General features: G+C 45.0%; 1 protein-coding gene across 2 annotated transcripts in view; it reads left to right on the forward strand.

Moving 5' to 3' along the window:
* Window positions 1–19,341, forward strand: part of srgap3 (SLIT-ROBO Rho GTPase activating protein 3) — a 286,135-nt gene extending 266,794 nt beyond the window's left edge. Inside the window, exons 18-22 of one of the 2 annotated variants that reach the window (XM_078543822.1) lie at window positions 665–744; window positions 6,626–6,806; window positions 10,215–10,364; window positions 11,404–11,731; window positions 18,515–19,341. In XM_078543822.1, the coding sequence (XP_078399948.1) occupies window positions 665–744; window positions 6,626–6,806; window positions 10,215–10,364; window positions 11,404–11,731; window positions 18,515–18,934 (1,159 nt within the window). In that variant the 3' untranslated portion in view covers window positions 18,935–19,341. Of the gene's footprint in view, window positions 1–664; window positions 745–6,625; window positions 6,807–10,214; window positions 10,365–11,403; window positions 11,732–16,532; window positions 18,412–18,514 lie in introns of those variants that run through there. The other variant, XM_078543823.1, reaches the window with a different exon arrangement.
* Window positions 19,342–24,786: the final 5,445 nt, after the last annotated feature.

The following is a 24,786-nucleotide window of genomic DNA, read 5'->3' on the forward strand; positions in this document are numbered from 1 at the left end:
GGAAATTGGAAGAGCACTTGAAAGACATAAACTTGCAGGGCTACAGGGATCGAGTGGGAGAATGGAACTGACTGGATCGCTCTACAGAGAGCTGGCATGGAATTTATGGGCTGAATGGCCTCCTTCTGTGCTGTAAATGATCTACAACAGGCACACTATGCCCACAGCGTAGTGACTGAAATCTCACAGGCACAGACCCATATCCTGTCACACAACAGGACAGTGCTAGGGCTGGATGTATTGCAGAAGATTTCACATGACCTCCCAGCTCCACCCCCACACTCCCACCACTGGTCATCTGACATGTCCACCCTCACAGCACCCCGCTTCTACTCTGATTGGAAAGTGAGGAGACTCTTCATTACCTGTTTAGTTGATTCTCAACTGTCAGTCGAACAGTCTTTTATCCCCCATCTCTGGCAATTTTCTAATGTTCTATGATTTTTCTCCTCGGTGTTGCTCACTGCAATGTCAGGGAGATTAATCTTTTAATTCCCAAAAACTCCAGGACACTCTGGGAGGATTGGAAACCGTAGGCCGTGTACCCAAGAGTGGGCCTGAAGTACAACCTTGGTTGTGCCTGTGGCACTCAGTCAAACATTAGTCAGTAGTACTGGGTTTGTGCAGTGAGGGCTCAATTAATGGCCTTATTGCTTTGTTGCAGTGACAGCCCTCACAGCGAGCCTGGCGCCATTGATGAAGTGGACCACGACAATGGCACTGAACCACACACCAGTGATGATGGTAAGTAGCATGGAGCTGGTCTGTTTCCAACAGTCAGGGCTGGCAATGCAATACACGTAAGAGCTTAGTGTAGCCTCCATTTCCTTCTCTCAGTGCTGCCAGGACACATAACTGAGACAATAGGGTTGAAATTCGACTTGGGGACTTAGCAATCCCTGCTCCAGTCAAATTTCTACCCCAATAGCTCTTAACAGCTGACTGTTCTCTTGCATGCAGTCATAGTTGACAGCCACCAAGAGAGAATAAAACATTATTAGGCTCTGTCCCCTTTCGACACACTTCAGTCTTTCCATTTACTTGTTCTTGGGTTGTGGGTGATGCTAGCCAGATAGTATTTATGTCCACCTTTAGATGCCCTGAGGATCTGGCACAAAGTGTAGGATTGTGGTCTCGTTTAGGCCAGACCAGGTAGGGGTGTCAGATTCCCTCCCCAAAGAATGTTTGAAACACAGGCCTAAAAGTAGCCTATTAAGCCCTTTGAACCTGTTCCACCATCAAAAGGATCACAGCTGATCTGCGCTTCAAATCCCTTTACCACCCCCCCACCCCCACCTAACTTTACTTGCACATATATAAGGGTATTAAGCTGCTTGATACCTTTATCTAACCAATCTGTGGATCTTAGTCTTGGGCCCCCAACATCAAGTCTCTAGGGGTAGAAAGTTCCAGATTTTCACTACCCTTTGAACGAAAAATTACTTCCTGATTTCATTCCTAAATGACTTGACTCCAATTTTATTATGTCCCTTTATTATGTTCTCAATTCCTCACCAGAGGTAGTCGTTTCTCTTTCTCTACCCTATCAAATCTCTATTATATTGATCACCTCGATTAGATCACTCCTCAACCTCCTAACTTGAGGGATACAAGCCAAGTTTATGCAACCTGTCTTCATAACTTAGCCCTTTAAGACCTGGTAACATTTCAGATGAATCTATACTGCACCTGCCCAAAGACCAATATATCTTATTTGATGTATGGTACCAAAAGCTGAAATCCAGTTGGGTTCAGATCAAAGCTCTGTACAGCTGACTCATCTGTGTTTCAATCCCCTGAAGATAAAGGCCAACATTCCATTAGCCTTTCTGGTTACTTTTTATACCTATAGCTTTTAGTGATTTTTGTACATGGATATCTAACTCTCTGCACTACTCCATAATCCCTACTCTATTACCATTAAGAGAATATTCCAATTTGTCTTTCTTCAAACCAAAATGGATGACCACAGACTTCCATATATTTTTAAACCAGTTGGATACCAGCAGATTTCACATTCATCTTCTGATGTCAGTCCACTAAGTATCAGATTGATAGAATACACTTTCATACCCTACCCTCAAGGGACTTGAGCACTCAACCTGTGGATTGTTAAGAACACCATGCTCCAACCAGTGTTTACACTCCAGCCAGAGTCGCACTCCCTCCAACGCACTCAGATGGAGCATTAAATTGTGGCCCCATTTTCCCTCTCAGGTGAATGTCAACTATCTCATGGCATTATTCTGAAGAGAGGATTTCTCCCTGATGTCCTAGCCAACATTTACCTCTTGATCGAAACCACAAACAGATTAGCCAGTCATTCTTACGTTGCTGCTTGTGAGATCTTGCTGTGCACAAATTAGGCGCTGTGTTTTTTTATTATTTGCTCACGGGATGTGGGTGTCGCTGGCGAGGCCAGCATTTATGCTCCATTGCTAATTGCCCTCAAGAAGGTGGTGGTGAGCTACCTTCTTGAACTGCTGCAGTCCATGTGGTGTAGGTACACCTGCAGTGCTGTTAGGGAAGGAATTCCAGGATTTTGACTGAACAACAGTGAAGGAACAGCGATATATTTCCAAGTCAGGGTGCCAAGTGGCTTGGAGGGGAACTTCCAGGTGGTGGTGTTTCCATCTATCTGCTGCCCTTGTCCTTCTAGAGGGTAGTGGTTGTGGGTTTGGAAGGTGCTGTCTAAGGAGCCTTGGTGAGTTTCTGCAGAGAATCTTGTAGATGGTACACACTGCTGCTACTGTTCGTCAGTGGTGGAGGGAGTGAATGTTTGTGGATGTGGTGCCAATCAAGGAGGCTGCTTTGTCCTGGATGGTGTCAAGCTTCTTGATGAAGCTGCGCTTATTAAGGCAAGTGGAGAGTGAGTATTCCATCCCGACATGTGCCTTGTAGATAGTGGACAGGCTTTGGGGAGTCAGGAGATGAGTTACTCATCGCAGGATTCCCAGCCTCTCTTGTTCCTTACTACAGTGACAGTACCTCAAAACACTTCTTTGGCTGTGAAACATTTTGGGATGTGCCGAGATTGTGAAAAACATTAAATAAATAAGTCTGTCTTTGTGTCAGGATGGCTGGTGTGTGGTTCCCTCTAGTGAAGATTCCATCTCACTACACCCTTCAGTGTTCTGACCTGTTATCTGCGTGTGATTTTGGAGCCATTATAATCTTTGTTCATTATAATAAATGCGCGCAATAGGATATTTTGAAGGATATTAGCACACCTTGGAATGGCATGATTGTGTTGGATTTTAACCTGTAACATTTATTGTTTTGTTTAAATAGTCAATGTTTATTTTGTGTGTCCTTGGTTTTCCTCATTTGAACATAGGAACAGGAGTAGACCATTCAGCCCTTCCAACCTGCTCCACAATTTAACTAAATCATAGCTGATATTTTCACAACTCCATTCGCCCACCTTAGTTCCATGCCCCTTAATACCCTGTATTAAAAAACTATCGATCTCTATCTTGATCATTTCAATTGCTGAATATCCATAACCTATCAGGAGACACATTTCCCAATTTTCACCACCCTCTGTCTGATTTCACTCCTGCGTGGCCTAGCTCTAACTGAGATGTGCCTCCTTGTTCTGGATTGTCCCACCTGGGCTAATAGTTTCTCTGTGGTTAATTTTTTGAATCTTTTTGTCATTTTCAGCACCTCAATCTGATCACCCCTCAATCTTCTAAACTCAAAGGAATACAAACCAAGTTTAGGCAACCCTTGCTCATAATTTAACCCTTTAAGCCCTCGTATCATTGGTGAACCTGCCCCCCTTGGTCAGAATATCCTTCCTGAGGTACAGTGCAGTAAACAATACTCTAAATGAGGCTCGGATAAAGGTTTTGTACAACTGAAGCATCACTTTGTCCCCTTTGTATTCCTACTCCACGGAGATAAAGCCTTTTGCCCTTAGCCTTTTTGATTACTTTTAAACCTCTATCCTCTTCTGAAGGCATCAATTCATCCTCCAATGCCATTCCATGCGTCATGGCAATCCTGATATACTTAACATAAATGGCTATTTTTCATGTGGGTTCATTGAATGGTGCTCAGGAATGGGAACCCTAAACAATTTTCCACTCTGACCTTCAACAATGCTGTTGTTACCTCTACACTTGACTATTCTAATGCTGTTGTTACCTCTACACTTGACTATTCTAATGCTGTTGTTACCTCTACACTTGACTATTCTAATGCTGTCCTGGTTAGACTTCCAAAACTCATGGCCATCCAAAATCTTGCTTCCCATCTCCTAATTTACAGCATATCCCATTCACCCATCACCAGTGTGCTACCTGACCTCTCAGTTCGATGATGCCTCAATATTTAAAAAGTTCATTGTTGTGTTCAATCCTCTCCAGGGCCTTCCCCCTCCTAACATCCCTAATCCTCTCCAAGCCCACAACACCCTCAGCCCCTTTAATTCTGGCCTCTTGCACATTCCTGATTTTCATCAGCCTACCATTGGCACCTATGCCTTCAGCTGCCAAGCCTTAAGCTCTGGAATTCCCTCCTTAAATCCCTGTGCCTCTCTACCTCGCTCTCTCTCTTCCTTTATGTCACTCCTTGAAAACCATCACTTTGACCAAGCTTTTGATCACCTGTTCTAACATGGTCGGTGCCAATTCTGTCTGATAGTTGCTCCTGTGAGGCACCATGGGATGTTTTATCATGTTAGAAGCGCTATATAAATGCAAGATGTTGTTGTAAAATTCCCACCCGCGGGGAGTTAGGCCAATGACAATGGCCCTACCTCAGCAGAGCCAACATCAGCAAACTCAGCACAGGTCAGGGCAGAAGTTCAAAAAGAAAAGAAAAACTTTATATAGTAACTTACATGACCACAAATGTCCCAAAGCATTTTACAGCCAACTAAGTGTTTTTTTTAAGTGCTGTCGCTGTTGTAATGTAGGAAATATGGTAGCCAACAACAAGATGAGTTAAAGTAGAACTGTGAGGTGATGTTTGGGAGGACTAACACGACAAGGGAATACACAATGAATGGTTGGACCCTAGGAAGTACAGAGGATCAGAGGGACTTTGGTGTACTTGTCCATAGATCCCTGAAGGCAGCAGCCCAGGTTGATAAGATGGTTAAGAAGGCATATGGGATACTTGCCTTTATTAGCTGAGGCATAGAATATAACAGCAGGGAGGTTATGTCGGAGCTCTATAAAATGCTAGTTAGGCCACAGCTGGAGTACTGTGTGCAGTTCTAGTCACCACACTATAGGAAGGATGTGATTGCACTAGGGAGGGTGCAGAGGAGATTCACCAGGATGTTGCCTGGGCTGGAGCGTTTCAGCTATGAATAGAGACTGAATAGGCTAGGGTTGTTTTCCTTAGAGTAGAGAAGGCTGAGGGGGGACCTGATAGAGGTATACAAAGTTATGAGGTACATGCATAGGGTAGATAGGAAGAAACTTTTCCCCTTAGCGGAGGTGTCAATAACCAGGGGGCATCAATTTAAGGTAAGGGGCAGAGGTTTAGAAGGGATGTGAGGTAAAACTTTTTCACCCTGAGGGTGATTGGAATCTGGAACACACTGCCTGAGGGGGTGGTAGATGCAGGAACATTTACAACATTTAAGAAGTATTTAGATGAGCACTTGAAACGCCATAGCATACAGGGTTAGGGGCCAAGTGCTGGAAAATGGGATTAGAATAGATAGGTGCTTGATGGCCAGCACGAGTACGATGGCCCGAAGGGCCTGTTTCTGTGCTGTATAACTCTATGACTAAGATGCTGCAAACTGCAATGTGATGGTGATAATCTGTTTCTGTGATGTTGATTGAGGAATAAATATTGGCCAGAACACTGGAAATAACCTCCCCCCTCTTCTTCAAAATAGTGCCATGGGATCTTTCCCATCCATCTGAGCAAGCAGACAGATCCTTGGTTTAACATTTCACCTGGCCTTGCCAGTGATGCCCACACCCCATGAATGAATACATTTGTTAAAAAGTGGCACCTCCAACAGTGCCACACTTCCTTAGTACTACACTGGACTGTCAGCTTTGATTTTTATGCTCAACTCCTGGGAGTGGGACTTGAACCCACAACCTTCTGACTCAGAGGAAAGAATGCTGCCAACTGAGCCACGGTTGACACCTCAATGCCACACAGGGCAGTGAATTTGCCCCATGAGCCCTGGAACACTTACGATCCAGTTTATTGTGAGCACAGAGATGCCTGAAACTGGCAACAAACCAAGGCATCTCCTCGGAGAGAATGCAGATTTCTGGTGATTGACAAGGAGAGATGAGATTATGTATGAGTTGTTGTTATCAGGAATGCACTGCCTGAGAGGGTGATGGAAGCAGATTCAACAGGAACTGTCAAAAGGGAATTGGATAAATATTTTGAAAGGAAGAATTTACAGCATTATGAGGAATTGGAGAGCTTTTTCTCCCAGGCTCAATGGTCTCCTTCTGTGCTGTAAGATTCTATGAAGGGTGGACAATAAACTGCAAACCGCACACACCAAGGGTGTTCCTCTCGATGAGCACGGAATCCAGCTCCCTCCCCCAAAAATACAGGGTATGTGACCAGTTTCTTGCTGCACAACTAAAGTCACTGACACACCGCACTGCGGTTCTCTAACCCTTTGCAGAGATGGAGCAGATCGAAGCCATCGCCAAGTTTGACTATGTTGGCCGATCGCCCCGGGAGCTGTCGTTTAAGAAAGGAGCCTCTCTGCTGCTGTACCACCGGGCGTCCGACGACTGGTGGGAAGGACGGCACAATGGATTGGATGGTCTGATACCCCATCAGTACATCGTGGTCCAGGACATGTGAGTGTGTGTCTGCATGTGGATCTTAGCTTTAACTCTAAATGGGCGTCACTTGAATGGGCCTGACTCATTAAGTTAAAAGGGATGGTTCATCTTACTTTCAAAAGCATTGCTCCCACACCTTTACAATTCATCTACTTTAATTAATATATTTTTATAACCCAACCAAGTCCTGACTTGTGGACAGGGGGTAGGATTTGCAAGAAGGGATTCCTCCCAATTGCCTTCCATAACTTAGGGGAAGGATCGGTGGCAATCCTGGAGACATGGCCTAATGGATTGAAATGAGAGTGAGAGGCCGGCTGAACCCCTGGGGAACTTCCATCCCTAACCTTCCACCTCCAAGGCCCGGGGCTAAATCCAGCCCAGACAGCTGGGTTGAAAACCTGTACCCAGTGGGCTTGATTGGTCTTAATCTAGTCTCGACTGGGGGTGGCTCCATAGGACACCATTGCCAATATTTTGGCGCCAGTTTCACAAACTGGCAAACTTGCTTGGGGAAGCCGTAGGATGGCCGATGTAGGGAATGGAAACTGTCACAATGGGCACCCTCCTTAGATTAGGGCTGAGATACTGTTGAGGCAGAATAGAGGGAGCTTTACTCTGTAACTAACTCATAGGGTGGAATTTTACGGCTCCTCCCACCGGTGGGATCTTCTGGACATGTCGAAGTCACTGGACTTTTCAATGGCTCGTCGCATTTTCCGGCCTTGGCCCCGCCCCTGCCACAATGGGGCTGTTGAATTCCACCAATATTGTACCTGCCTTTAGACTGTACTACGGAGACAATGTGCAAAATTCGAAATAGAGTCTACAGCAAAGAAACAGGCCCTTCAATCCAATTTGTCTATGCTGGCCTATTGGATTGATTAGTGACTACCTTGTATTTATGACCTCGACTTTTGGGCACACCTTCAAGTGTAAATATTTTCTCTATGCCTCCCCTATTGAACACCTCTGTAATCTTAAAGACCCCTATCAGGTCACCGCTCAGCCTTCTCTTTCCTATAGAAAAGAGTCTTAGCCTGTTCAGTCTTTCCTGATAAGTATGGCCTCTCAGTTCTGGTATCATCCTCATGAATCTATTTTGCACCTTCCATATGCCTCTATATCCCTTTATAAGAACATCAGAAAACAATCAGTAGAAGTTGGAGTATGCCATTTAGCCCTTCAAGCTTCCTTTGCCATTTGATCAGATCATATTTGATGCTCTACCTCACTCCACTTTCCCTCACTATCCCCATATCCCTCAATTCCATATGTAACTGAAACTCTATCGACCATTTGAATATACTCAACGGCTGAGCATCCACAACGCTCCAAAGGTTCACAACTCTTTGACTGAAAAAAAAATTTCCTCATCTCAGTCCCAAAGGCCAACCCCTTACTCCGAGGCTGTGACCCCAGATCAGCACTTTCTAAGATAAAAGCAAAATACTGCAGATGCTGGAAATCTGAAACAAAAACAAAAATAGCTGGACTCTTCTGATGAAGAGTCATACGGACTCGAAACGTTAACTGTGTTCCTCTCCGCAGATGCTGTCAGACGTGCTGAATTTTTCCAGCTATTTTTGTTTTTGTTTCAGCACTTTCTAGCCTGGGATGCTGTACCGAGCCTCAATGTTTGATGCACCCAATTGAAGTTCACTTTCAAAGAATGGAAAAGTTGTGAAAGATAAAGCAGTGTAGAGGGAGATTTACTCTGTATCTAACCCTGTGCCACACCTGTCCTGGGAGTGTTTGATGGGGACAATGTAGAGGGAGATTTACTCTGTATCTAACCCTGTGCTGTACCCACCCTGGGAGTGTTTGATGGGGACAGTGTAGAGGGAGATTTACTCTGCATCTAACCCCATGCTGTACCCACCCTGGGAGTGTTTGGTGGGGACAGTGTAGATGGAGGTTTACTCTGTATCTAACCCCGTGCTGTACCTGCCCTGGCAGTGTTTGATGGGGACAGTGTAGAGGGAGCTTTACTCTGTATCTAACCCCGTGCTGTACCTGCCCTGGGAGTGTTTGATGGGGACAGTGTAGAGGGAGCTATACTCTGTATCTAACCCTGTGCTGTACCTGCCCTGGGAGTGTTTGGTGGGGACAGTGTAGAGGGAGCTTTACTCTGTATCTAAATCCGTGCTGTACCTGCCCTGGGAGTGTTTGATGGAGACAGTGTAGAGGGAGCTTTACTCTGTATCTAACCCCGTGCTCTACCTGCCCTGGGAGTGTTTGATGGGGACAGTGTAGAGGGAGCTTTACTCTGTAACTAAGCCCGTGCTGTACCTGTCCTGGGAGTGTTTGATGGGGGCAGTTTAATGAGACAGCTATTGAGGGGGTTTGCAGACCATAAGACTGAGCATGTTTCTTTAAAAAAATGTTTCCGTGGGACTGATGTGATTGCTGACTGGTTTCTGATGTAGATCAGAAGATTTGCATGGATTTAATCTGACTACTCTGGTTGAGCTGTGGATTAAAATGAACTAGTATGATCTGGCTAGTGTTCAGTCCAGGGCATCTATTACAGAAGAGCACAAGGATCCACATCTTGTCTGATCCCATGAGCCTAGTTGTGAAATGAGCTTTGTTTCTTGTCTTTGGAAATAGTTTTGGAGAGCCCTTACTTTCATGTTCATTGAGAGGTGATAAATCCCCCTAGTTGCATTTTAACATCAGAGGTGTGCTCGCTTGCTCACTCACTGTCTCGCTTTGTCACTCTGTCTCTTGCGCTCTCTCTCTCTCGGTCCATCGCTCTCTCTCTCTCTCGCTCTATCACACTCTCTCTCTTTCTCACTCTCTCTCTCTCTCTCCCTCATCTTAACAGCATTTCTCTCTGATTAATCTTCCATAATATTAGTCAAGGATCCATTGTCAAATGGTTACTTGGCCGCACAGGCTCTTAAGTAGAGCAGTAAGTCACCATTGTCATATCATACTGGGTGCCAGCTGTAGTTCAGGGGTTGCATTCTCACCCCTGAATCAGAAGGCTGAAGTTTGAAGAGAATTCCAGAGACCTGAGCACAACATCTAGGCCGAAACTCCAATGCAGCCCTGAGGGAGTGATGCATTGTTGGTGGTGCCGCCTTTTAGATAAGACATAAAACTGAAGCCCGTTTGCCCCCTCAAAGATCCCACAGTGCTGCTTCAAAGAAGTGCAGGAGAGCTCTCCCTGGTGACTTAGACAATGTTTATCGCTCAACCGACAGTACTAAAACAGATAATCTGATCGTTATCACGTTGTTGGGAGCTTGCTGTGTGTAAATTTGCTGCTATGTTTCTGACATTATAACAGTGGTCAAGCAAAGGAGTACTCCACAGCCTGTAAAGGGCTTTGAGATGTCATGAAAGGCACTATATAAATGCAAGTTTTTTTTGTTTCAAGTCAAGCAGTAAGCGACCTTTGACTTCTGTCCTCAGGGATGATGCCTTCTCGGACAGCCTCAGTCAGAAAGCAGACAGCGAGGCCAGCAGTGGCCCACTTCTGGATGATAAGGCCTCATCGAAGAATGATCTCCAATCTCCATCTGACCATTTGCCAGAGTTTTCCTTTGGAGGGATCCTGGGCAGGTACAGGCTTCCTTTCCTGGGGTACAGTGAGCGAAGGCTGTGTCTGTTCAATGAAAGGTTCTTACAGGGGCATTGTGGTCTGTCTGATAAGAAGAGGGAACAGTTGAGAAGGTGGTGTTGGGTGAAAATTAAGCATTCTAGACCTTGACTTCTGTGATGAACAATGATAAATATGTGAGTGTGGCTCCCAACGATGCACACGGTAACTGCATTGTGTGTTATTAAAGGCCGCATGATCCCTGCTTTGATCCTTGGTGTGGCTGTGGAGCACCAACATTAGCCTCAGTGCCCCTTGGCCAGGAGAGAGAAAATCATCCAAGCCTCCTGATCACTATTCAGCAATGTTGCCTGTGGACAAGATCAGGCTCATCTGTGATGCCTCTGACTTAAATAGCTGGCCAACACTCACCGCCTGGATTGGCACATGAGAAATAGCCATTTGGGTGGTTGGAGAAGGGGCAGATTGTTTTTGAAAATAAATCGTGCTCAGATAACTGAGATTTTATTACTGTCAGAGGCTGTTGGTGGGTTAAGTATATGGCATTGATAGGCATAGACTATCCCCATCATCCTGGGAACCTGAGTAAATCTGGTGTCAACAATGGCTCAGTGAGTAACAGTCTTGTCCCAGAGTCAGAGATCGTGGATTCAAGCCCCACTCCAGAGACTTGAGCACAGAATCTAGGCTGACTCTCCTGTGCAGTACTGAGGGAAAGCTGCACTGGCTGAAGTGCCATCTTTCTGATGAGATGTTAAACTGGCACCTTGTTGAGAATATGAAAGATCCCGGGTTGCTTTTTCGAAGGGCAGTGGAGCAATCCCGGTGTCCTGGAAAATATTTAACCGTTAGCGAACATCATCACCTTATTGTGATCAAATGGCTGTTTGTGGGAGGCTTGCTGTGCACAAATTGGCTGTTGCATTTCCCACATTACAACAGTGCCTGCACCTCAAGGTGCCTGATTTGCTGTAAAGCACTTTGGGATGTGCTAAGGCTGTGAAAGGTGCTAAATAACTGCAAATTCTTTATTTCTTTTAGGGTGCGGTTGAGGTCCGACGGTGCTGCGATTCAGCGGCGTCGCAGTGGTGGTGATGCACACAGCCCAGTCAGAGCGTCAGGGCCAGGCATTGACACCCCGCCACGGGCCGCTGCATGCCCCAGCAGCCCCCATAAAATCACTGTCAGCCGGGGCCGCATGGAGAGCCCGGAGAAAAGGCGGCTGGCCACCTTCGGGAGCGCCGGCAGCATCAATTACCCAGATCGGAAGAACATCGGAGACAGCCATCCCATGAGGCAAACATCCCTGTCCACTCGCCACAGCAGTCTCGGAGATCACAAGGCTCTGGAGACAGAAGCACTGGCTGAGGTAATGAGGTCTTCACAGCTGAGAGGCTACAGGGAATGGCAAATAACATCATGGAGACATCACAGGGCTATCTTCTGGTTGTAGGGGTTCTAAGTGAAATGTGTTAGGGCACTGAGATGGCCCCATATACAAAACTGCCCCTAATCCAGCCTGAGATAGCAATCACACTCAGAGAGTCCAGGGATAGTGGATGTGGGAGATGGCAATGTCACACTAGGCACTCTTCTGAGATTAGGGCTGGGGCACATAGTTGGATCTGTACAGAGAGAGTATTTTGTAGTTTACCTTGCCTTCCTGGACCTGGGACTGTTTAATGAGGCAGCATAGAGGAAGCTTTAATCGATATTTAACCTGTGCTGTACATACCCTGGGAATATTTGATGGGACAGTGTAAAGGGAGCTTTACTCTATTTAACCTTACAATTCTTTCCTTTGAAGTGTTTCATGGGATATTGTAGAGGGAGCTTTACTCTGTATCTAACCCCATGCTGCACCTGCCCTGAGAGTGTTTGATGGGGACAAGGTAGAGGGGGTTTGACTCTGTATCTACCCCCATGCTGTACCTGCCCTGGGAGTGTTTGATAGGGACAGTGTAGAGGGAGCTTTACTCTGTATCTAACCCCATGCTGCACCTGCCCTGAGAGTGTTTGATGGGGACAAGGTAGAGGGAGCTTTACTCTGTATCTAACCCCATGCTGTACCTGCCCTGGGAGTGTTTGATGGGGACAGTGTAGAGGGAGCTTTACTCTGTATCTAACCCCATGCTGCACCTGCCCTGAGAGTGTTTGATGGGGACAGTGTAGAGGGAGCTTTACTCTGTATCTAACCCCATGCTGCACCTGCCCTGAGAGTGTTTGATGGGGACAAGGTAGAGGGAGCTTTACTCTGTATCTAACCCCATGCTGTACCTGCCCTGGGACTGTTTGATGGGGACAGTGTAGAGGGAGCTTTATTCTGTATCTAACCCCATGCTGTACCTGCCCTGGGAATGTTTGATGGGAACAGTGTAGCGGGAGCTGTACTATGTATTAAACATGCAATGTACTTGACCTGGAAATGTTGGGTGGTATAGTACAGACGGTTATTTACTCTGTATCTACGTGCTGTCCAGTTCTGGGGGTTTTTGATGGGGCAATGAGGAAGGAACTTTACTCTGTATTTAACCCACACGGTACCTAACCTGAGAGTGCTTGATGGGACACCATAAGGCATCTTTGCTCCATATCTAATCTTGCAATACTTGGCCTGGGAATATTTGATGGGCATTGTAGGAGGGACCTTTACTCCATATCTAAGTTTACAACAAACTCCGTAGGAGTGTTTAACAGGGTGAGGTAGAGGGAGCTTTACCTGTATCCAACCTGTACTTTTCCTGTGATGGGAGAGTGTAGAGGATGCTTTACACTTCACTTTATGGATACATTTAAGAAATAGAAAAGGATTTAAAATTATAGTGGGAATTGTGCAAAGCTAGTAGAAGTTGTGAAATAGTAGATTATATAAATGCCGAGATTAGGCAAGTACGCAACAAAGGCAATTTTGTATTACAAGGGGATTTTGACTTGCACATAAATTGGGATAAGTAGATGAGCACATTTCAGAAAGGAAGTGAATTTCTTGTGTCCAGGGCTGTTTACTGTAAGAATATATCCTAGAACAGCAAGTGGACATGGCATATTAACTTGAGTAATGAGTATTGAGCCAGATTTAGCTAACTGCCTTAGTGTGTGAACATTTTTCTAATAATGATCATAATATTGATTGAGTTCAACACAGTGTTTAAAAGGAAGAAATGTGAAACAGTTACTAAGATTCTAGAGTTAGGTAAGGCTGACTTCAATGTGATGAGACAAAGACTGTCCACATTAAACTGGGCTAATATGTTAACGGATAAAACAACAGATCGGTGGGAGATGTTCAAAAAAAATTCAATGTGATACAGAACCAGGTTATACTCCTAAGGGGCAAAAACTCTACTTGGCAAGAAAAACAACCATGGACAACTAAACAGGTAAGAGAAAACATGAAACTAAAAGAAAAATGCAAAAACTAGTATAAATCCTGGCAAATGGGAGAGATATAAAGAACAGCAAAGGGTGACAAAATGGATAGTCTGTAATCCAAAAAGGGAGAATGAGAATAAATTTGGAAGAGATATCAAAGTCAACACAGAATTTTTAAAATTGTATTAGGAAACAAAGGGTGATTGGGAGCAATGTGGGCCCCTTGAAAACTGATAGAGGTGATGTCAATGATAAAAAGGAAGTGACAGACTTTCTGAATAATTACTTCTGGTCAGTATTTACAGGAGAGGAAGAGGCCAACATGGCAAGGAAACTAAAATTGAATCAGGGCTAGGATCTCACCAAAATAACGTAAGCAAAAGTAACAGTAATGAAGACAAGAACGTCATTAAAGAGTGCCAAATCCCCAGGACCAGGTGGTTTCAATCTCAGTTTCAGTTGATCAGAGAGCCAGCATGCATTGGACTGATGAGTAAAGTAGTAAACAGGAGAATGTCTAAGGAGGTTATTTATATGGACTTTGGGAAGGCAAGGCTGTTTTCAGAGAATATTACCTAAAGTTGGAGCTCATGGAATTGAAGGCAAATTGGCAGAGAGGCAGGAGAGAGATGGAATAATGGCCAGGAGTGGTGTCCCACAAGGATCTGTGTCAGAACCTCAACTATTCATTATTTATGAATAACTTAGATGATGCTGTACAAAGCCATATACCCAAATTTGCCAATGATGAGATAAGTGGCATTGTAGGTGGAGGCATAAAATTACAAGAAGATATTGATAAACTAAGTAAATGGGAATGAGGGGCTGGGGGGCTCCAGATACATACATCATTAAAATGCTATGAACATTTTCAGAAACTAATCCAAAAGGCTAATGGAGCGCTGGACTTCATATCTAGAGGACTAGAACACAAGGGGGTAGAAGTCATGCTTCAGCTATACAAAGCCCTGGTTAGATCATACCTGGAGTATTGTGAGCAGTTCTGGGCACCACACCTTAGGAAGGATATATTGGCCTTGAAGGGAGTGCAGTGTAGATTTATCAGAATCAGACCTGGACTCCAAGGTTAAATTATGAGGAGAGATTACACAAACTAGGATTGTATTTCCTGGAATTTAGAAGGATAGAGAGGGATTTGATTGATATTTTCAAGATATTAATGGGTAGATGGAGAGAAGCTATTTCTGCTGGCTGGGGAGTTTAGGACTAGTCTAAAAATTAGATTTGGACCTTTCAGGAGTGAAATTAGGAAACACCTACACACAAACAATGATAGAAGTTTGGAATTCTTTCACTAATGGCAATTGATACTAGATCAGTTATTAATTTTAAATCTAAAATTGATGGATTTTTTTACTAAAGCTATTGAGGAATATGGAGCAAAGGCTGGTATGTGGAGTTAGGCTGCAAATTAGTCATGATCTTATTGAATGGCAAAACAGGCTCAAGGGGCTACACGGCTTACTCCTGTTCCTATGTATCTAACTGTACTTGTCCGAGGAATTCTTAAAGGTACAGTGTAGAGAGGGACTTACTTTTATCCAACTTGTGCTGTACCTGCCCTGTGAATAGCTGATGGGACAGTGTAGATGGACCTTTAATCTGTATCTAATTCACGTAATACCTGCCCTGGGCGTATTTGACAGGACAATGTTGAGGGAGGTTTATTTGTACCTAAACAGTACCTGCCCTGGGAGCGTTTGATGCGGCAGTGGAGGAATAGCTTTATTATGGATCTAACCAACACTGAACCTCACTGGACATGCTTGATGGGACCCTATACAATGATCTTTACTCCATGTCTCACCTTGCAATGCCTAACCTAGGCTTGTTTGATGAGCAGTGGTGAGGGATCTTAACTCTGTACCAAAGCTTGCAACACTTCTTGTAGAAGTGTTTGATGGAACAGTGCTTCACTCTGTATTTCCTGTCCTTGCCCTGGGAATGTTTGATGGGACAGTGTAGAGGGAGCTTTACTCTGCATCTAACCCCATGCTGTACCTGCCGTGGGAGGGTTTGATATTGACATCAGGTGCCTAAAGTGATGAAGAACATAACATTTGCCAAAAGTGGATGATTGTCCTGAGGCATGTGATGGGCTGTGTGCTGAGGTGAGATGACCCACTGCCCTAGTCTGAAGTTTGGTTTGGTTTTGCAGTCTTCCATGACCCTCGGCAGGTTTTTCCTTCCACCCTCCTTGTTCAGGAGTGCCAAGACCAATTATGATAGTGCTGCCCGGATTGGATTCAGCTAACTCCACAATTTGTTTATTCATTTGCAGACTGGGTTTCACTGGCAAGGCCAATAGTTATTACCCATCCCTAATTGCCCTCAGCTGAGTGACTAGCTAGGCCATTTAAGAGTCAACCACATTGCTGGGGGTCTGGAGTCACAAATAGGCTAGACTGGGCAGAAATGGCAGATTATCTTGTTTAAAGGGCATCAGTGAACCAGATGGTTTTTTTTAACTTATTCTTTTTATTTTACGACATGGTCACTATAATTGATTTTAACTTTTTATTTTAAATTCTATATTAACTGAATTCCCTAGTTGGTATGGTGGGCTTTGAACTCATATGTCTGGATGATTAGTCCAAGCCTCTGCATTATCAGTCTAATAACATAACCTCCATACTCCTCTTCATGCAATACAAATTTAACTTTCCTGATCTATAGGGTTAAGTGATACATCAGATGATGTAGTAGCCCATGACTCATTAGGTACATTGCATTAGTGCCTTTGGCCACCCCTTAAATTCTCAATATTACTATTACAGGCTCTCGTGAATGAAAAGGGATCAGAATCAACCATCACGTGAATGGAACACGATGCTTAGGGGAGCAGTGAGAAGTTATGAGAAGCAACTGATGACATTAGAGATGAGTGCTGTACAAAATGTAATGCACTTTTGCTCAGTAAAAGCTGTGGGCAGAGAGGGACAGTCCGTTGCATCTTTTAGGGTTGTCCAACATTCCCATTCTACTGAGAAAGTGTGCTGCAAAGCCAGGCCCAGCATAGCAAACAGTTCATCCAAGCAGGGTACATAATGCATACTGGACTGATACACTTGGAATGAGGCCTGCCACACAATGGACCTAGCATACATCAGTGCAATCCCAGGCCCCATTGGAACCAGGCCTTGCACACATGGAACCATCCGGGCACATGGCGGAACAAAGCCCATCTCACATACAGTCAATTCTGGTACAAAAATCAATGTAAACCCAACACACGCTGAACCAGACCTGGACCCTATTTGAACGAACATCCAGTGGAAACAGGGATATTTTGTATTTAATGAGATCCAGCATCTGTCAGGATTTGAAAAAGCACACAATCCCACTATAGCCAACACACAGGGAGCCAAACCCCAGTACACTGAAGCTACACATGGTAGAAACACAGGCAACATGCTATTGAACTGGACCCAGCACACATCTTCGTAAGCCTCCCTATAGTATTCCTCCAGGCCCACATATGATTAAGCTCTTGTTCTTTGTTGCAACCCCAGCCTTCAAAGGCAGCCCACCGAGGTATTAGCAGGAGACCTGCCCAGTGGATGGAATGGGCCAAGGCACTGTAGTAAACATCTGACAAGAACACACAGCGTGAGCCAAAGAGAAAATATGAAGTCTGGTCCCTGTGCCTGCCCTGCTACCACTGATTGGCCAGTCAGCTAGAAACATTCCCGACATAGCCTGAGCTCCATGGTAGAGGGACATCCATAATCTCACTTGAGCCAGGCCAGTTGAGCTTCAGCACAAAGCCACCAGACATTGGCCTGTATTTTCTGATCCTGCCCACAGCGGGGATCGTTGCAGGCGGGATGGAAAGTTTGACAGACCAGCCAAAGGTCTGTTGACTTCGGGCGGGAATTTCCAGTCCCACCGTGAGCGGAACCGGAAAATCCCGACCTTTGAGTCTGTGGGTAAAGTGCAGTGGTAAACCAGGGAATCGCAACTCTGGTTCGATGTGTTCCAGAAGTTTCCATCAAATGACCATCCGCCTCCAACTACCCCACCCCCACACCGTCACCACTAGGTGCACGACACATCAATCCTCCCAGTGCCCGGCCTACCTGTGCCACATGGACAGTGAATAGAAGTCTGATTAGATACAGACTCTAAGGTCAGGATTTTCCAGCCCCGCCATGCCGGAACCCGCCAGGGGAGATTTGGCAGCCCAGCCAAAGGTCCATTAAATGTCGATGGGACCGGACAATCCTGGCGGTGGGTAGGGCCGGAAAATCCCGCCCAAGGTCACCCAATTGAATGATTGATAACTGTTGGTTAAACGGCCCTTTCTCCCCCTACCCAATATTTCTATAACAAAAACTGAAAAAAAAAACGCTCTATTAACTGGCCTAATGATTTTCCTCTCCTGGGTTTTACTCTTAGCAGTGTCCTGGCAATTAATCTTTAATTCCTCTACACTCCAGGGAAATCCTGGAGGGCTGGCAGCCCACAGTAAATCTCAACACTGCTACCACTCCTTAGAAGCAGCCTTACAAAGGTGACGTTGGTGGAGGCCACTGTACAAGGTTCATTGGCTTTCACATATTATCATGTACCTTGTACTTTATATTCTGTATTCGACCAATGTAATGCTTGAGAAACTTCTGTAACCAAAAGACTTGCAATAAAATTTGTTTTGGGAAAAAGAAGCCATTTTTTTTAACTTAAGGTTCTCTCCTGCACTCTAGAGTGTTTTCTTTTTTGGTGCTGCTACTGAATAATTTTCAGTTTTTTTTCTGGCCAGGATATTGAGAAGACCATGAGTACAGCCCTCAACGAGCTGCGTGAACTGGAGAGGCAGAATACCGCGAAGCAGGCACCTGACGTGGTGCTCGACACCCTGGAGCAGATGAAGAACCCGCCGACTGGGGCCGTGAACTCCGAACCCGCCAGCCCGCTCCACACCATCATGATCCGTGACCCTGACGCGGCCATGAGGCGCAGCTCCAGTTCATCTAGCGAGATGATGACCACCTTCAAGCCAGCTCTGTCGGCCAGGCTGGCGGGCTCCCAGCTCCGGCCCCCGCCGATGAGGCCTGTCAGGCCTGTGATCCAGCACCGCTCCAGCAGCAGTGGTAGCAGCTCCGGCATGGGGAGCCCAGCGGTTACCCCCACTGAGAAGATATTTCCCAACAGCACGTCAGACAAGTCAGGCACCATGTAACATAAGCCTGCCTGGGATCGCCACACCCGTGACAGAGGAGGCCACTTGGGCCTACTTTGCTGGGAAGATCTCAGGCCTCGGGCCTGATTTCCAGTCTGGAGCACTACCTGAATGCAGGAAGGAAGCCTTCCAAGATTAGAACTGCTTTATTCCCTTCCTTTTTATTATTGCAATGAAATAATGTGCAGCAGTTATTTCTCCCAGTGAAACGGAGTTGCCCGTAACAACAAATCAGCGCTGGAAAATATATCCACATATATATAAATATATAATATTTAAAAAAAGGACTCCATTTCAGGGTTACCTCAGATAATGGTCCTTCTGCGGGTCCTGAGCAGGCTCGGGTGAGCTGCCAACTAAGCAATACAAGGAAACGCAGAGATTGCGTTCATGTGAGCGAAGGAATGAAACAAAACACAAAAAGAAAAAAGGGGAGAGCAGAGAAGAAGAATAAAGGAGTTTGCATTATCTCAGCCAATTGTCGAGCTGTGACTGACCATGATTGACCACATCTGCCAGGAGTTTGGCCTTTAACATTGACAGGAGCCACTCATCTGATGGTTGAGGTTTCAGGCCGCAGGTCGACCCCTCTTGCACCTGGGATCAATGCTGTACATAGAGGAGGACAAAAACCTCGATCCTCCTGCTTATAGTGAGCAGAGGGGAAGTATAAATATTGTAGCACAGTATTACCAGTTTAATTAATAAATAATGCAGTTGTACTTAATGCAGCATAACGTAACAATAATATGGAAATTAGGCAAAGAGTCTGTGGTTAAAATATGTAGTTTAACTTATCCTACTTCTTTTTGTGAAGCAATTAATCGATGTAGTATTCCTTTTGTAAGAAAATGTTTTCGATGTACAAAGTGTCACTAAAACAGGCAGAGGGACTACATGACATTTAATATGACATTTCATCATCTCTCTTGACAAACGCACATTATCATTAAGGTTCTTGTTTTTGTTTGGTTCTGTATATGCTGGAGTGGGAGGGTGTGTTTTTTTTTTAGGGGGTGGGTGTGGATTGATAGTTCTGCATGGCTAACATGAGCTGTTGTATGTATCCAATTTGGAAAAGTACCCTCAAAGGTGAAAGGTAACAGAGGATCTTCTACAAACCCTTTCAGTTGTTGAAACAGCCTATATTGAATTGCAAACTCTATATAACTGAGCCCATTAAGGGTTACAGGGTGGCAAGCTTTGGTATGGATGGGTGGGGTGTGATCTTTAGCTGGTGACTGATTCATATTATACGTATACAACAGGGAGTCCCCTGGGGTCTGTGTGATTCTATTCAGGGCGCGATAGACCTGTGTTTGTGTTCGTCATTGTCCAGTTTGTCTGGGCTTGCTTAGTTTTGCCCAATTTCTCTCCCCAAGGCATTGACCCTCGTTGGGGACTAATTGGCAGTCCTCTGCTATCTCACTCAACTTCCCTCCTTGACAGTGAGTGAATGGGGGGTGAGCAATTTGACTTTGGAGGGTTGTCCTGTAGTCAATACATGTGTTTTTCCATCGGCGGGGTGGGGTGGCGCTCCACTGGGTAATGATGCCCCCTAACCCCCTTCCTGTCACATGAAAGGCCATGCGCACTGCCAACTGTTGAACTCAGGTAACTCAGCACAGACCCACAATTGCACCAGGTCTGTGTGATTTAGTGCCTGCTGCACTGTCCCCAGAGACAAAGTGACAAACGAAAAATGCAGCAGTATCTGTATTCTGAGTGATCGAGGAGTTTAAACTGATAAGGTGGGTAGAGAGAAACTATTTCCTCTGGTGCGGGGGTCTAGAACAAGGAGGCAGAACATTAAAATTTGAGTGAGGCTGTTCAAGAGTGTAATCAGGAAGCACTTCTTCATTTAAAAAGCTAGTGGAAATCTGGAACACTCTCCCCAAAAAAGGCTGAGAGAATTGAAAATTCCAAAACTGAGATTGATCGATTTTTGTTAGTTTAATTGTTATGAAACCTAGGCAAGGTAGACAGGGTTAAAATACAAATCCTTAATGATCTAATTGAATAGTGGAATAGGTTGAATGGGGCTCAATGGCCTCCCCTTGTTCCTGTGTGGTTAGCTGCTACCAGTTGAAGAATGAGAGCATATATAGGAAGTGTTGGCAGGGCATTATTTTATAAAAGATGGTCCCACACTTCTTGCGATAGCTGGTTTCTCTGAGCTTGTTCTTTTTTATTTGTGAGCCGAGTGGTGAGAATTTCTTGGGGCCTTTCACCCCTTCCCCCTCTACAACCGCCCTCATGAGATTGGGCAGAAAACCTCTGTCCGTGGGAGTAATCGGGGCTTTCTCTGAGGTTGCTGCTGAACGGGAGAAATGCCAAGGTGACTCCTAGTGATAATCGCCTTCTGTCGCAACATGGTAACATCAGCATGCACATGAGGGTGGGGCACGAGGCACTAACACAGCACTACACACCTCTTTCGCGCCACCCACCACCCCCCCCCCCCCCCCCCACCCCCCTTCCCCGTCAACAACATAGTAAAAACACCCGAAAGGTGTTTCATGGGAACATAATCAGTCAAAATTTGACACCAAGCCACATAAAAAGAGATATTAGGACAAAAACTTGGTCAAAGGTCTAGGTTTTTCGGAGCATCTTAAGGACAGAGAGGCAAAGAGGTTCAGGGAGGGAATTCCCTGAACAGAAACAGGTCTTCCTCATGACTCCGCTTCTCTCTGGAAGTTGTAAGGGAGATTTAAGGGGATGTACTGCACAAAGCGTTGCCAACTCTGGTTACATGTATTCCTGGAGATTTGATCAGATGATCTCCTGCTATCAACTGCCCCACTCCCACCATTAATCGCCCATCCTTACAACGCACCAACTTCCCACATCGATTGAAAATGAGCAGATGTTTTTTTTTTAAATTCCACCAAGATTTTTCCTCCCTGGATTTCCTCAGAGCTGGAGGTTAATCTTCGATTCCTGGGAGATGCCAGGACAATCCCAATGGATTAGCAACCCTACTTGCGCACTGACGATTATATATCCCGTCTCCCACCGTTATGTGATTTACTTGTGCGGATATCCATGTGTACAGGAGTACCTGCACTATTATTTTTCCTGGCAGTACAGACCTGGCCCAGTTCATGTTACAGAACAAGCCTGAATATGTACTGGTTAAAGTTCTATGCACTATGGCTACATGTGTGTCATATTTGACCCCATCCTCACCACACCATTTTCTCTATCAGATGATGGGTTGATGATCTGAACCACTGCCACTCTTGTCTGAAGATGTATCTCCTTGGTTTGATCCCTTCAGTAATTAGGCAGGACCACTGAGACCAATTGTATGCTCCAATTTCTCTGAAAGCAGTCAGCTAACCCCAGCATCAACCAGTAGGCTAATTTGAGCCCTGGTGCATCTTCAATGGGTGATGCTTTTCCTCTCTTTGGGCAGCTGAGATGGTCTTTGTCTTAATTGCTCAATTACTAACAGAATTAGCACCTATTGATGTGATCTAAGGTGAAACTCTCAAATAGAATACACCAAACCATAAACTCTGCCTCTCAGAGAAGAAAACCTGAAATAATACTGGGAATTGTTTCAAATGTAGTGAAACTAGACTTGACCATCATCAGCCTCTGCCTTCAGGAGAGGAGATGGGGAGCAAACTGGGACAAAGCATAATCTGAGCTTTTCAGACCATGGCAAACACTTGTTCCTCAGTAAGTGCACTTCTCCCCGCCATTGTTGGACCTGTTCAAAATTCATTGTTGGACCTGACATAACCTAATGCAAACTAAATCTGCTTCCCCTGAACTGGCACAGCAATGGCACAAATTAAAAGTTCTCAATCTTGTGTTCAAATCATTCTCGATGCTTCCTACTCTGTAACCTCTTCCAGGCCTACAGCCTTCTGAGAATTTTGTGATCTGCCAGAGGCTAGCATTCCCCCCATTACTGTCGCCCCCACCATAGATGCCTCTGCCTTCAGCTGTCTGGGAGCTAAACTCTGGAAAGCTGTGTTTACACACTGAGTCATTGACTGAACTAAACAGAGCGTGCTCATTACAAGCAGAGAGTGCACTGTCCTCCACATTGGTGTTGTCAAAAAAATATATAGGCTTGTGTGGCTTGTACCTGAAACAAATGTTGAGAAACTTGTGTACACAAATGAGGAGGATAACTCCTCATTTGTGTACACATAAACAAGCGCCATGTGGTGCAAAAACTGAATTACTACCAGGGTTGCTGAGGTCCTTAATCAGTGGGCAGCTAAGTAGGGCCAGGCATCAGAAGAAGGATCTACCCTCTTTGTATGGCTCTGTTTCACACTGGATAGTGCATTCAGCTATTAAACTACTTGATGGGGCTCCCATTGTTCTTGAGGGATAAACCATTGGGCTGTAAGGACAAATTGATATAGTTTTCTGAATTGTCTGGATCCTTAGGCGTGTTTCTGCTATATTACTTCAGAGATTGAGTGCACTGAATTTTGGCAACAGGGAGGATTACGACAATACAAATCTGCCTCTATAATTCAGTGCTCAACTGACAAAAACATTCTTAGGGAATCCAATGGTCAGGAAACTGTGCGCGCACGTGCTTGCACATACACACTGTTGTATGTAGCATATGATGCTTTTCTGAGGTTTCAGTACAGGACCCCAGAGTGGGCAGTGTGGTGTGAGTGACACTCCACTTGACTGCTTTATGTTGTTGGGTTATAAAAGAGGCAATATTTTCAATTCTCGATCAAGCTTACTTTGTTATTGATAAACACAAAATAGACCTCAGATACTTCAAGCATAAATTATTACAGTAGGGAACTTGCATCAATCACAAAAGTAAAATACTGTGGATGCTGGACAACGGAAATAAAAACAAAATGTTGTAAAAGTTCAGCAAGTCAGGTAGCATCTGTGGAGAAAGAAACAGAGTTAATGTTTCAAGTTGCTGTCCTTTCATCAGAAATGAAAGAAGTTCGAGATGTAACAGTTTTTAAGTAATTAGAGAACCATGGAGAAGGCAGGGGGGACATGTGGCAGAGAAAATAAGAGAGATCGTTTGCAGCTTATTTCTGGAGAGGATGGACATGTTAAAATAATAGGGCCTTTTTTTAAAAAATCGCTCCTGTCAACACTCAGGGTTCCTGCAATTTGTGGAAATTCCCATAATGATTTGTACAAGAAAATGAAATGTAGAGATCGTCATTAAAGCCTCCCACATCAAACACCAGTATTCAAAGAGCTGACACAAATCACCAGACCGCCCAGGTCTGTGCATAAGGCTTGTGTATGGCGTGCATCTGTAACATAACAGAACCTCAGGAAAGGTGTCGAACAACAGTTAGTTTAGTTTTTTCCACTCAGCTTCCACTTTCCTCTCCCACAGATGCTGACTCATGCCGGGATATGGTCCAACTGGAACTGATTTCTGCTGGGATGGAGTCCCACAGGTGCTGATTCCTACTCTGATACAGTTCCACGTGTGACTCCTACCGGGGCACGGTCCCAGGACCATCAGTCAACCTATCAGACCCTGACCCAGTTGGCCATTCATCATGTGTGAATCTAGTCACTGAAGGCTACTGGTTCCTGCATGATCTCACCCAATATTGGGCATGGGTGGGCCGGGGGAGGGTGGGGGGGTGGCGTGTGGGTGGGTGTGCAGCTTTCCATCCAACCCTAATACTGATGCTCTCTGGGACTGCCAGATGAAAGGTCGAGAAAACTATTACGAGGCACATCTGTCCCTATAATATTCCAGTGTCTGATGGGGATGCCAAGGAATTTAGATTGTTTGGGCAAATGGACTAATAGACGTAAAGTATTGCAAAAGGGTCAATAATTCAGGATATAAATGCATAATTATCTGGAATTCAATT

The sequence above is a fragment of the Cetorhinus maximus genome, chromosome 6 (genome assembly GCF_964194155.1).
Source record: "Cetorhinus maximus chromosome 6, sCetMax3.hap1.1, whole genome shotgun sequence".
In the NCBI taxonomy this organism is placed as follows: Eukaryota; Metazoa; Chordata; class Chondrichthyes; order Lamniformes; family Cetorhinidae; genus Cetorhinus; species Cetorhinus maximus.